The 14,256-nt window shown below is 43.4% G+C and overlaps 1 protein-coding gene across 3 annotated transcripts in view; it reads left to right on the top strand.

Annotated features, from left to right (window-relative positions):
• Positions 1 to 14,003, top strand: part of fto (FTO alpha-ketoglutarate dependent dioxygenase) — a 121,045-nt gene extending 107,042 nt beyond the window's left edge. For 2 of the 3 annotated variants that reach the window (XM_067594817.1, XM_067594826.1), the window contains 2 exons: positions 11,548 to 11,688; positions 12,489 to 14,003. In XM_067594817.1, the coding sequence (XP_067450918.1) occupies positions 11,548 to 11,688; positions 12,489 to 12,495 (148 nt within the window). In that variant the 3' untranslated portion in view covers positions 12,496 to 14,003. Of the gene's footprint in view, positions 1 to 1,618; positions 1,706 to 11,547; positions 11,689 to 12,488 lie in introns of those variants that run through there. The other variant, XM_067594834.1, reaches the window with a different exon arrangement.
• Positions 14,004 to 14,256: the final 253 nt, after the last annotated feature.

The following is a 14,256-nucleotide window of genomic DNA, read 5'->3' as shown; positions in this document are numbered from 1 at the left end:
CACAGGTGGCAGATGAGATAAAGCTACTATGCTGCTCTGCTTGTTTCGTAACATAACCCGAGTCATCTTGAGAAGAAAATTGGCACCTGCTTGACATCTATTAAAAAGCAGTTTCAGAGATGTAAAGGAGGGTTGTTGTAACATGTCTTGTATTTTTAATTAAAGCAACCTCCTCTGAGTCATCATCAGCCTTTCATGTGTCCGAAGTCAGAACAGGTGTGAAGGTAATACAATGAACAGTGAAAGAAGAAACACCACAAGGGTGTGGACGTTATACAACTTCCCACGCTTTAATTGCGAGCTAGTATGTCCTTACAAGACACTGCAACATAATTTATCATTGTTAATTAGGAAACTTTAGTGTAGGACAGTGTAATACCAGCTTGTCATATTGTTTGCTTTTCTTCTTGCACATAGTTGCAAGTCATTTATCATGGCAGAGAGCCAGACTTGTTACTGTAAGTTAAACTGGTCCTCCCTCAGATGAGAAATAGAGGCTATTACCAGCAATGCCAGCCATAATTAACAAATTGTTTTCCAAGCTGAAGACTACCTACGAAATTTGACTGAATAGAACAGACATCTTCAAAGATATCAATATTTTTGAATGCTCAGGAGTTTTAAAAAATCCAGTGGTCCTTATTTCCACCATAACTTTATAAAAACTTAATTGGCAGTCACCAGTGTTTTCCATAAGATTGCAATCGTATATGAAGAAATATTTGGGTACAAATGGAATCACAGCAGTGAAGAGATTTACAAGAAAAACACATGAATGTGTGGAATGCTCTAATGTTGATAATGTCATGTGAATATTAATGTTATAAGTTTATAATAGTGTTAGAAATAATAGTTGAGAAAGTAAATGTGCAGCTGCAGAATTGCTAATTGTCATTTTTATACTTGCAATGAAATAAACTACTTCTTGTTGCATGTTCATCATAGCTTTAATTCCATTGAGCAGCATTTTTCACATGAGTATCCACAGCATTGCCCAAGTGCATCTATCAAAAACAACAGAATTATAAATATGACAGAGGGACGGTTCTTAAAATGATAGAAAAGAAGTGAGATAATAAACATATAGAGCTACAGCATATTGGCATATACTATGAAATGCATGCAACCTTACTGTATATATGTATATACCCTTTTTCATGAGATGCTTATGTTATTCTCCCACTTGTGAAGAAATGTATGGATTGGCAAATCTATGGTAAACTGAGGTGCTGCCAGCCGCATAAATTAACAAGGAAGACACCTTTGACTCAAAAACCAAGCACTCCTGGTATATCCCAACCTTCCACCCCTTGCCCAGCTCACAGGCAACCTTAGCTTTAGCTGTTTTGCTAGCTACCAATACCACTTACCTGCGACATGAACGGGGAGGACAGGAACTAATTGCTGGGACAAATGTTCCCGACTGCGGGGTTTGCAGTTGTCTGGGCCTGGTCCAGGCCCTGTTTATCTCAACCTCTGTTGGCAGTCATACACACACCACACATGCTATGCTCTGATTTAACCAGAGGCAAAGCTCCCGTCTGCCCCCACTATCTCTCATCAAAGATTCATAAAGGCAAGGTTCTCAATGATTTTCTGTCTCTTTCCCTATTCACAGCTTGTTGTCCTCACCCTCCCAGTCTCCTGCCAGTCAGACAGCGGAAGTCAGGCGGAATTACAGCTGAAGTGGCCACTGGCTTCCAGGGTGTGTGCATGCTTGTGTTTGTGTATTTTTGAGGTGTGTGTTCTTGCCCTGGTGTGATGGTGTGGGGAGACACGGGGCTAAGGACGTGGGCAATAGGGCAAGGGGACGGATGGACAGCGACATGTTGATTTTGTTCTAAAAATGTTAGGAGCCCCCATCAAGGGGAAGCACTTATACTCCTCCTGCTCCTCTCTTCCCCTCATGCACTCCTTCCGCTGCTCTTTGTCTTCCGCCCCCAACCCCTGAGCCCTGTGCATTGTGGCAGCTTCCACACTGGCTCTAAAACTAGCTCATTCAGAGCCCCAGTCACCATGCCCAGGGCACACCATCTGTAGCCCTCTGAGTCCTTCCGTGTGTGTGTGTGTGTGACTATGTAAGTGTGTGTTTACCTCCTTATTTATGTGTGTGTCCGTTTGCGTGCAAGCTAACAAGCACGGGTGTGTGTGTGTATGTGTGTGTCTGTGAACCCAAACCACCGTGCCTCAGCCTGTTAGTCTTGCTACTTACCAGGCTTAGCCAGATGAGGGCCACTCAGCCCGGATCTAATTCCTTCGACTCTAGCAGCACTTCACTCCCGGCTCTTTTTGCCTCTCAAGTGAGCATCTGTGACCTTGGCTGACATCAGAGGGGGTTAAACTGTGGACTTGGAGATGTGGCCACAGCGACTGAGTTTTAAGCTAGTTTTTGGATCGGAGCTTCTGCACAGCCATCTGGGCTTCTACGGGGCTCAGAAAGAGGTTATCCCTCTCTTACTCCTCACAGCTGACCTCGGATCAGCAGGGACGGCAGAGAACAGAACTTAGAAAGGAGTATTCTCGCTGGGATAGGTAGTGCAGAGCAAGGATGTTTGTAGAATGGAAAAATCATTAAGAGAGGAAGCTAACGAACAGAGTTGATCTCCGTTACCACTTCAGCTGTAATCCCTCTGCTTTTATTGTGCTGAGCTTTGCATGTGGCTTTTGTCTTATTCTTGTCCTTTGTGGCAAACAAGTTAAGCCTGCGCCACCTTTTACTTCAACTTTTTTTTTTTTTTTAACTTTGCAAAACATTTAACACCGCCCTATACTTTTCTCACATCAGTATCAACATGAACAATGCCCCTGCCTAGACAATGGGTTCTATGAAACACAGTGTTCAGTTATGCTGGTATTACGGTTATTGCTTCAAATCTTGATATTGTCACTACAAACAGAAGATTATTAAGTACCTGTTAGACCACAAACAGCCTTCTTTCAACACCCAGAACAACTTTGAATGAGTGATTTACACACGCGTCAACTCATCTTCACAAGCAGGTACATATGTACTGACACACACACCCACACGCACCATTATACTGCGTTCTCTGGCTCACTGTGTGCACTCTTTGCATCCTGTTTGGTGCTGCGCCTCAGGGCCTAGCCTGGCTGCTCTTCCAAACAAATTGCTGGCTGTTCACAGCGTTTTAAATGCCGAGGCCCTTTAATTACACTATTTACTTAATAGGGTGAAACAAAACTCGTGTTCACGCAGCAGGAGCACCAGGTGATGCAGAAGTTCAAACACCTGGCGGAAAGCACTTTTCTGGCATGGATGCACAGCATACACATATGTATGCATGAATGCACACACATACTATGTTACAAATACTTTGCAGTCTGCCTCTCTTAGGTTTGCATAAGAAACTTTGCTGAGTTTGGGATGTTTTCTTTTGTTTGTTTACTGGGGAAAAAAGCAACAAAACAAATGTATCTGGGAAAGTACGGCCCATAAGTTACTATATACCCAGCCTGACATTTTCAGAATGAGTTCATCCTGTACTGTAAATAGAATGAGTAATGATAGTTTTAGTTGTTGACTTATTACAAATGCCCATGTGGGAATGTGAACATCTTACACTCTCTGACACTCCTTTGTTTATCCGTTCAAAGGTTAACTAAAAAAAGAAACCAATTTGCCCATTGGATTTGACTATTTCATGTTTGCTGTCTGAAGGTGCAGAATGTTGCCTGATGGTGGCACTTTTACAAGTGTGAAAGTTTAAAATTTAGTGGTGCATGCTTTTAACCAGTATACACATGGGTGATTTTTGAAACACATATTTCTAAATTACGTCTTTTTATTTCTATCTACATCATTCATTTACATGATTTAAATGACAAATAAGTCTTTAATTAATACTGTATGTGATTAAATGTCCTGTTTGCTCTTTGTTTTTACAAGAACGTCTTGTCTGTGTTGATGGCCGTGTTATAGCCTACGCCTAGACCTGTCCAATTTATGAGGTTTAAGATTTATGATATTGCTGTAGGGCGTGTTTACAATCGCTGCTTTGCTGAGCCTATCATGTGATCTCATCGTGACAAACAATGCCAACAATGAGGTGAGTTTTGTTCACAAGTTGAACAAAATCTCACGTTTATTCATAGGATGGCATAACAGTGCTTTTTCCCTGCTCGTTTGTTTCCGTGCTTTGCTTAAGGGAACAGCAAATTCAACGTCTCATTTTTTCTCTTGTAAAACTGTTTAACATACATATTTCTGAAACCTAATATCTGTTGTGCAACAGTTTAAAGCTTCTATCTCACAGTTTAGCTTTACACAAAGGCTTCAGAACTTAACACCATGTCCCCTGGAGCAAGAAGGATGACTTGTAACTAGGCAATTGAAGTTACAATAGACTATAATTAGCTGGGCCAGCTTGACCCTGCCATTGTCACCTGAAGACAGGTGGGAATTGTGCCCATGTTGGATCGACCTTATCGTGTGACTGGGGTCAGGTGCCGTCCAATGGCTCGGCTGTATAGCTGTCGAGGCAAGTCTCATCCATCACCAGCATTATTGCACCATTCAAATGATGCCCACAAGGCAATGACGCTTGGCCAAGAGGGAGGGGGCATGCTGTGGAAGGGAGGGATGAGAGTTAAAAATGATCGTTTTACAGGAACTCTCCCAGAACAACAAGTTTTCACAGCAACAGCGTGCCTTTGCCCTGGAAAACTAAGAGTTAGTGCTCCCAGCGCCACAGTAACCCTCTTCCTGATTCCCTAACAGCAGATTTACAGCCCTCCAACGCTGAGCTGTGAAGAAGTGCAGTCACTTGCAGGCTCGTAACCTATTTACCCTCGTCATCAAGTCCTCGTATGGCTCAATTTTTTCAGTAAACAGCGTCATCAGGAAAAACGCCAGTGTCTCTTTAAAACCAACTCTAATTAGTTTTGTATGTATATATCAAAATGTTTCACACTGGTATTTTGCCACATGTGGCTTGTTTGGGATGATGATGCAGAGGGTTGTTGTGTTGAGCCAGGCGTCCGTCACTGCATAGTGTTGTCCTTGGGGTGTTACTGGCAGGCCCTAGAGTAAACATTTGTTTTGTTGTTTGTTGTGTGTTTTTTTTTTACTTTTCCTTCAAGCCAGCTGCTTCTGTTGAGCTAGCCTGTAGCCTGGCACAGGTGGCTAGTAGGCCAAAAGCCGCAGTCACCCTCATTCCTCCCTATTCGGCCTGGAGCACACCACACATAAACTCTTTTTCTCTCAAATACACACATTCACTCACCAACTCTTTTTCTTTTTTTCAAACTTACACACACGCTTACACAGATCCAAAGCCTAAGGGGGTGATCTGTCTCTCCACCCCTTGTCGGAAGAGTAAACGGCCAGGAGGGCCCTATCTGTTTGTCCTTTTCCTGCCTCTTTTTTTATTAGAACCTGATTGCATTTGAACAATAGTTGTCTGCTCGTAAATTTTGCGCCTGTGTTGACATTAGGCCACATTCCATCCCAGAGCCTGAGGAGGAGAAGGAGCAGGCCGGGGTGTTCGGTAATTTGTTACGCTGTTAAGCACCTAATGGACGTCCACCTGGTTTTTGAGAGCGGTAGCTGTAGTACAGGGGCTTGCCTCCTTTGCACTTCCAGACTGCAATAGTGTTTTATTGCCTCCAATTATGATGGCGTTTAGAGGCTACCTAGCTTTGTGTGTGTTTTTCAGTTACATCTGTTTCACCGTGCCTCTAGAAGGGGCAGCCAGCCAAGCCACATCAAACACTCAGAGGGTGTGAGGTAAGCAGCGGCTGTGCAGGTACGACGATCCTTCTCTGTGGCTGCCATAAACTCCAAGTAACTCTACATACAGTACATGGACCCAATGCAAACTTGGGTCCCTGCATTCCCGACTGGCTGGAGATGCCAGTAACGAGCCTTATTTGTTTCATGTGGTTTAATGAGCAGCCCAGACTGCAGCTGGCAAGAGGGAGACCTCACAGAGTCTGAGGAAGGGGTTGCCCCACCCCAAAGGTACCCGTGCTCCTTGACAAAATCATTGTTCCCAGCAGCAGCAGCAGCAGCAGAGCTGTGGTGGCACGTGGGGGGGAGTGTTGAACTCACCAAGCAGCACCCACCTCGTCTCCCACCCCTCCTTGCTAATGCATTTTTGCATGGTTTCCACAACCATTAATTAAAGGGAAAAAGAGTGCATCAGATGTTAGTTTTATTAGCCTAGACTCCTTAGAGGGAATCAAAATGAAAGGAACATATGTCATGTATTTGATGACGCCCCCCACCCCCCCCCCTTCTCTTTCTGTTTCTCTCTCCACAATTGCCCACCTCACACACTCACAAAGTGTACAGTCAGCAGCTGTCTGCAGACACAATAGCATTTGATTGATCCTGAGGAAACGGTTAAGACACGGCCCTGCCCACGCTTTCTGGCTGGCTGGCTGGCTGGCTGCACATTCTGCACCACTTTACATTTAATGCTGAATGTGGCAGTGGTTGGGATAATGGGAGTCGGGGATGGTGGGTGGGGATCTGAGGCGCTGGTTGGGCTTTAATGAGGACAGCCCTGAGAGTTCACAGGACCTTTGGAGTCCTGGGTGGTGTAGGCTGAGATCCCAAGCTTCACACCTCACAGGCTGGGTCTTGTTCTGAATGTGTCCGTATCATACTGCCCTCTTCATGACATCAGTAATATCTTGCACAACGCAGTAGAAAGCTAAGTATGTAGATAAATGCTACCTGTCTCTCACCTGTTATATAACTGTATGATATACAAAGACAGATGTGCTCAATTGCTCGTTTCTTACACAACATTGTATAGATACAGAATGTACATGGATAATATACTTCTTTCTTTCTCTCCTTTGGATGGGATTGCATGCCTTACCTTCAGGGGTAGGCTGATTTATGAGACACATGCCTGTTTTTTCATGACTTGTTTGATTGCATTCTCAGCTATCAGGGCACTGGGGTTGCCAAGACCATAAAAATTCACACCTGCACAGGATTGAGAGTCAGATGAAGTGCAAGCAGAGCATGAGGAAGCAGGTGATCTGAGGTATTTCGCTTCCATGATCAGTACAGGCATATAATACATCTCAAAATTGACACAGATGATTGATTGATGTTCTGCGTCATTGCTCTTTCAAACAAGCTTTATTTTGGTCCCGTGTAACAGTGTAATGCGTAGGGCATGGCACATACTTTGCAGATGATTCCTAATTTACCGTGTTCAAATTGTAAACAAGAGCTGTCTAATGAATCATTTGGCTCCTGTCTCTATCTTTTTTATTACCATACAACAATGGACAAAATATTCAAGCAGTTGAAGCCACAAATACATAATCTATCAAGCAAAAGTTTTAGTCTTAAAGTTTTTCTGTATATCCATATAAATAGATAATAAACAATAAACAATGAATTGGTTTATAAGGTAAATTCGTAAGGTGTGTTCAGTGGATTTGATACTGGTCTGGGCTGTTGTCTAAGGTACTATGCTGATATTTCATAGAGACGATACATTTTCAACATTGCACCAACAAAAAGGTCATTTGCGTGGCTCCCCCATAAAGCAAGCGAACCACATCAAGTTTAGAAAAGATGTCTGAGCCTCTTTAAATCCCTTCCAAAAAGCTTTGCATCAGCGTACCGTGACTCCACCCATGTCCTAAGATGATGTCAAGCCGCCCGAGCTGTCTTGTCCCATGAGGTTACAAATGACCTCCTGTAGCAATAATGCAATAAGTGTTGTCTCCTATCTGCGTTCTCTGGGTTCTTTTTCACTTGGCCTGACACAATTGTGCATTTATCAGTGTAATTGCATGAGTCGGAAGCACTGATGTTGTCTATTAGGCGGATTTCCATCCTGTTAAGAGCAGAGGGCCTTTTAATGTATGGCCCTGCTTGAGTGTACTGCTACACAATTACACACCAGCCAGAGATTGAGTGAGCTGATGATGCTGATGATTGTAATGGTTGGGATGGTGGTGATGGCAGTGATGATATTGGACCACCCTGCACTCTTCTAACAAGCCTTTCAGAGAGAGACTAAGAGTGAAACAACAAAGTGAAACCGAGGTTAATCATTTTATTTACTCGTTTTTCTCTCCCTCTCTCTTCACCCTACCTCTCTCTCCCTCTCCCTTCCCTTTCTTTAACCAAGTGATGAAGCCCAGACTGTGGACCAAGGGGGAGGAAATCGATGGGGAGCGCATTACAGTAAAACGTATTGATTAGGAGACCTGCGAGCAGCGTGTTGGTCGCAGAGATGGTGGAATGATGCAATGCTTAAAGGAATTTATCCTTTGACTTTTACATTAACCTTTTATTGACTGCTTTGCCTGTCCATAATTAACACTCACTTTAGCTAAAGTGGTTAGTTTGAGCGCAAAGGGGGCTCCGGCCCTTATTGAAGCGAGGGCCGTGGAGCTCCCGCCCCAGCCGCAGTTCAAGTGCACTGTGCTGCTCGGAGGGAAATGCCTCTGTGGAATAGAGGCAATAGAATCTTAGATACCTTTCACATTAGCATACCATTTGAGTGGGGGCCTGCCAGGCTATAAGGTTTCAGGGCAAATTGAAATGAGTGATTGTATTGCCAATCTCTCTTGACCGAGCGCCAGATGGGATAGTTAGGCCCATATCTGTCTGGGGTTAATCCATTGGAACAGCCTGGACTCACAAACATATACCCTCCCTCCTCATCCCCCCACACACACCTCTTTGTCTTTGACCTTAACTTTAAGGTGGGCTGTTTTGCCATGGGAAAGTCTTTTGGTGAGCCTTGTTTGTACGCCACTGTGGCTTACACTGAATTTCTAACAAGAGCCCTGGAGAGCTTAAGGCACCTCGCTTGATATTGACTTTTTGTTTGGTTCCATTTTAGCAGTCAAGGGACGGTACTCTGTGAACAGTGGTAGATTGTGTAAAAGTGTGTGCTGAATTACCTGGACTATATTATCTTTGATAGTCTTCCAGTCTTGATATCTTTTATATCTGTGGTAAACCAGGAGCCTTCTATTTTCAAGCTAATGTTGCAAGATCCCTTGTCAGATAAATTCAGCAGCTCTGTTGAAGGTGGCTGATCAGGTTTTTACGGTATGTAGCCTTTCATTATGAGTCAGGGCAGCAGAAAAGAGGCGAGTGTTTTCTCTCATAGCCCTGCTGCATGAATACTTAATCAGACCAAATCAAAGGCCTGGGTTCCCTTGGCCTATGGTGTCCTCAAGCTGATGTCAGCAGAGCCACGCTGTGTGTGCGTGAGTGTGTGCTGTCTGGGTCAGTTAGCACTTTCTCTCTCTCTTGCACACTCTGTAGATATGTATGCCAGCCATGTCCTCCTCCTCCTCCTCCTCCTCCTCCTCCTCCTCCTCCTCTGAAGTGGCGCTTCCTTTAATTCGCACCCTAAATAAATGATGAGAACATTTAAACACACGGCTCGTCGCAAAGCCCCAAGGTCGCCTAATCGTATTATTTATGAAGTGATGTGCTACATAATGGTACTTAGTGCATGTTAACAGATGCTATTATCAGGCCCTGATCCAGAGCGCAGAAGATATATTAGAACAGTGGATGTTAATGCTGCTCCTCACCACCATAATGCAGCAGCTCTTTAAAGGGCTAACCGCACCAAAATGCAGCACTTAGGCCGAGAGCCAGTCGAACATTAAGTGGCTCCGGTGAATATATATAACCACAAATTGTGGCAGCCGCTGGCTGTCCCCTGACAACTTTAACATCCCCTCATCTCATCCATAACCGACCCCCATATCCCTCTCTTCGTCTCTCTGTCCTCTCCATCCCCTGCTTCAGCCAGTAGCCACAAGATGGTGGTGGTCGTGTTTGTGTGTGAGGGGTTTGTTTGAGGTTTTTAGGGTGTGGATGGGGTAAAAGGATATGACTGAGTTGGGAGTATCACTGGCCTCTAGAAGGAAATTCTTCGGCCACCACTCACAAGCACGCACGCACACACACACTACACACACAACATACAAATGCCACCCTCCACCTCTCCCTCTTGCACCTCCAGGTCAGGGGGTCATTCTCGTCTGTCAAGAGGCAAAGGGAGGGCAGATTTACAATGACAGGCAGCGGGGCGAAACGCAGAGTCACCGCAGTAAATATTTACACTGGCGTGACAAAAGATGTGGCTAAGGTCTGTAGGGATTCCAAACACTGTAGAAATTACAACTAACCTCAGATTATTAATCATATAAAAATCATGCAGTGACATGAGAAGGCTGGATTTCTCACTGCTCTGTCAGGATTGCAACAACAGAGAGTGATGTTCTTGTGAAAGCATCCTGCTCGGTGTGTCTGTATGTGTGTAAGATGAATGGGGCATTAATCATAATACTTTATATCATGGTGCCTCATCAGCCTGACACTCCTGCAGCTATTTATTGCATTAGAAACACTTTCCTGACTTATCACTCTCTACCCTCTCTCTCACATTCAGTTAATTCAGTTCATCGAGAAAAGTATTGGCAAAGCAAGGAAGTGCAAGACAGATAAATATCAATGATATCAATGTTGATATCAATAAAATATCAGTATATTTAACAATAATGTGGAGGAAAAAATGTTTACCCAAAAAGAAAAGAAAAATAAATCTCTCACTGTCGCCTTTGCCAATTTTCCACAAACAACATCACGTGTGCAGACACATATTATACAGACACACTTACTCTCTCACATCCTGGAGGGTCTAATTGGGTCCAGTATTATTAGGAGTCATAAAAACAAGAGGAAACACACAGGCCGACTGCCTCCTGGTCAAACACACAACACCCACTGTGTGTTTAGGGATGAGTTAACACACACACACCCCTCTTGTTGTCAACCAGCACCACTTACTGATTTTTGTAATGATTTCCACAGTGGAAGTTATAGTAATTTGAAGAAACTTTTAGCTTTACTGTATATTAATTTGCATTGCTAGAATTACCAAATTCTATGAAGACGGTTCACAAAAGCAACATTGAGAAATACAGCGTGCTAATGGTTATAAAGTAGTAAACTCCAGGTGATGCAAGGTGTTCTAGAAATTAAACTGGTCAACTACAGACAAAGGGAAGCCTCTGGGCTTACTTCAGGCACTGTCGCACTGAGCCAAGGATGTAGTTAAAATGCCTTCATTGGTTAGGGCATATCAAAGTTAAAAAAATATCACCAAAAGAACACCAACTGGTTTATACCCACAGTGGGACTTCCTCAGGGTGTGGCTAGAAAGAAGAGTCAACCAGAGTGGAATGTCAAGATTCCTCATATAGACAATTAGTGGCTAGGATTACACCAGCATCAGCGTTCTCCTTTTGGTGATATTTTTTTTAACTGTGATATGCCCTAACCAATAACAGCATTTTAACTACATCTTTGGCTTGGTGTGAGTATGCCTGAAGTAAGCCCAGAGGCTTCCCTTTTCTATAGTCTACCAGGATGGTATTGTCAATGTCTCTGGCAAGTTTTGTGAGTGACCAGAGACCTTCCCTTTAACCACGTGTCCTGATGCTGATGAGAGTCTACCAGTTGGTTTTGATGAGAGGGAGGAGTTAATGGGTGCGTTTGTTTCCTGTGTCCTGTCGCCTCAGGTGCCATTCGAGTCTGGCCCAGACATTACCCCCTGAGGAGGCCCCTGTCGACCGGCCCTTCTGGGGTGTGGATGACCCCAGCATGCCACTGCCCTTTGATCTGGCTGACATCATCAACAGAGTGGAGTCACTGCTATGGAGGTGGGCGCAAGATGTTAAAGTGGAAAAAGATGTTAGAATTTTTCTTATGTACACTTTGTGTACTCATACTTATGCTTGCATTAATTCACGAGTGGTGTGTTGTTGGTGACTTTCTGAAGATTTAATAGTCATAGTTATAAACAGACTGCATCCATAGCATGTTTTTACATTAGTCTCTCATACACATGCATGTATACATGTATAATCCCTTTACTGTCACATAAATTCACACACAAACGTGAATACTGACATAATTACTTATAGGCCAATGTGTGAAGAGTCAAATAAGAAATGTAAACTGTATGTTGCATATTGTGTATGCCAAGCTACACATGCACAGTAGCTGGTCCAAAGCAAACTAAATGGCCACTTAGGACCAAAAGGAGCATGACACAATTAAATAAACAATTGTAGATGACTTCACTTTGTTCCAAAAGTTACATTTCATTTCAAAATCACTTTTTCAGCTTTGAGGACTTCATCAAACCTTGCTTTGGTTGGCCCTGAATTTTCATACACAGAACTCTGCCAAACCACTCGGCAAGTCATGTCACAGATTAATTACACGTACACACTACATAATATGTAATAATTCAGTGTTTATATATGAACTGTCCCATTCATTACATGTTACAAAGTGAGTTCTGTTGTGGTTTTAGCTGATCATAATTGGTGTGTAACCTGGGCCCCTCAAGGCCTCCATTAAGGTATTTCAAACACTTGTTGGTAGCAAGGCTGTGAATAGATGCCAAGATGCATTTTGATCATTGGCTTTTTCTTTTTGTTATTTCCTTGAACAGGATGTGAAGGATGGATAGAGGGAGTATGAAAGAAAAACAAGGGAAAAAAAAAACCCACCAGCTTTTCTGAATGGCCCCACATCAGGTGATGAGGACAGACCATCGAAGACAGCTCCATTTTGATCACACCAAGATTGATTTCCTTTTGATTGGGGCATCTACATTCCCCCCCTACTCCACCCTTCACCAACCCAGATGATCCCCGGCATCTCAGCCACCCCATCTTGGATTTGGCTGGAAGGAAAAACCAGACCACCACAATAGCAAGAATAGTGCTTCAGTAACATGCTAACAACGCAAGCTTAGCACCAAGCTACTAGTGTCACAACGGTCTAACAAAACATAAGTGGAACCTGCATTTCAGTGTTAGCATACATTGTGTAACTATTTATTATTTCAGTGTACTCTGTTACTTAATCTCATGTAACCCAGACATGCTTTTATCAATGGATTGACTCATTCTCAGTAGTCACAGTACAGTACATACATATATGCTTTCTACTTGTCACAGTGTTATAGTACAGTGTAGAATGGTTAGAAAAACTCACTTTGCTCTCATGATATTGCATTCTTCACTTGTGTATAGTGTAATCCCTTTTATTGTGTTCAGAAGTGGAATGAGCCTAAAGAGACCAAAGAAAGATAATGATAAGAAAGTTATGAATGTCACCCAACGGAGAACATGAAGAATATGTCGTTCAGTGTTTACGGTGTGATGGTGTGCTTGTGCCATATTGATGTGTGACAGTGTGTATGTGTGTGTTCGTATGCGTACATTTAGCCATGTGAATATACGTGTGATCAGTCGTTGGCCTGTGTGTTTGTGCATGTTCGCTCTCCCACGTGTCTACATGAAGGTGCGTGTGTATGAATGTGATAGTGTGTGTGAGCCTGTAGGCAGCCTGCCAGTTGTTTGTTCTTGAAGATGTGCATATGGAGAAACAGAGACTAGCAGCGGGGCCCCTCTGCCTCTGCTCTGATGAAAGGCAGCTCTGATAGAATGACCCGGAACACAACCGCCGTTTCTCATAAACAGCTGTTCAATCGCTTTTAATTACTCTTAAAGTGTGTAGAGCACCACATTCCCCTGTAATGCTGCGGGCCATCCGAGAGAGAGCGAGAGAAAGATCCGGCGCTTCTGACAAAATCCACTTTCAAAAAAGCTAAAAAGGGTGGAAAAGGGGGCCGACGTCAAAGCAGTGTAGCAGCCCTCCTCGTTTGATTTATTTCTCTATCTAGTTCATGATGAAGTAGAGACGCTGTTTACTATTAAAAATGCAGAATGCACTCCTTTTTTTACTTCTGAAGTTTTTTCCAAGATGTTAATGGTTGCCAAAAGCTGTTCTTCTTGCTTCTTCTTTTGCCGCGCCTCTGTTGTTTGTTGTTGTCAGAGAGATTTGTTTGTAGATCGGCAGTAGCATTGACTTGTTTGAATCACTCTGTGCTCCCTGCACCACAGCTTGTCTGTCTGAAGCAATAGGAATGGCAGTAAATAAAAAACAGTGTTTTATCCAACGACCTGTGTCCCTCTGTTCTCTGTGTGCTTGTGTCCATCACTTACTCAATTTCTGGTGAATAACACACACAACATGTACAATAGTTCCGTCATACATGAATGTATAAGTGTTTAAGTAGGTTAAATGTTAATTGATTGTATTTCTCCTCATTTTTCTTACCTGACCCTAAACCTAGTCAGTCCATGCAAGCATGCATGTGTCTCCTTACTCTCCCACTGTGGTGGAGGTGAGTTACTGTGCTCTGGAGTACC

This window comes from Thunnus thynnus, chromosome 1, assembly GCF_963924715.1.
Source record: "Thunnus thynnus chromosome 1, fThuThy2.1, whole genome shotgun sequence".
Taxonomy (NCBI): Eukaryota; Metazoa; Chordata; class Actinopteri; order Scombriformes; family Scombridae; genus Thunnus; species Thunnus thynnus.
Note: the sequence above shows the minus strand (reverse complement) of the source record. Positions and strands in the feature narration are given on the sequence as shown.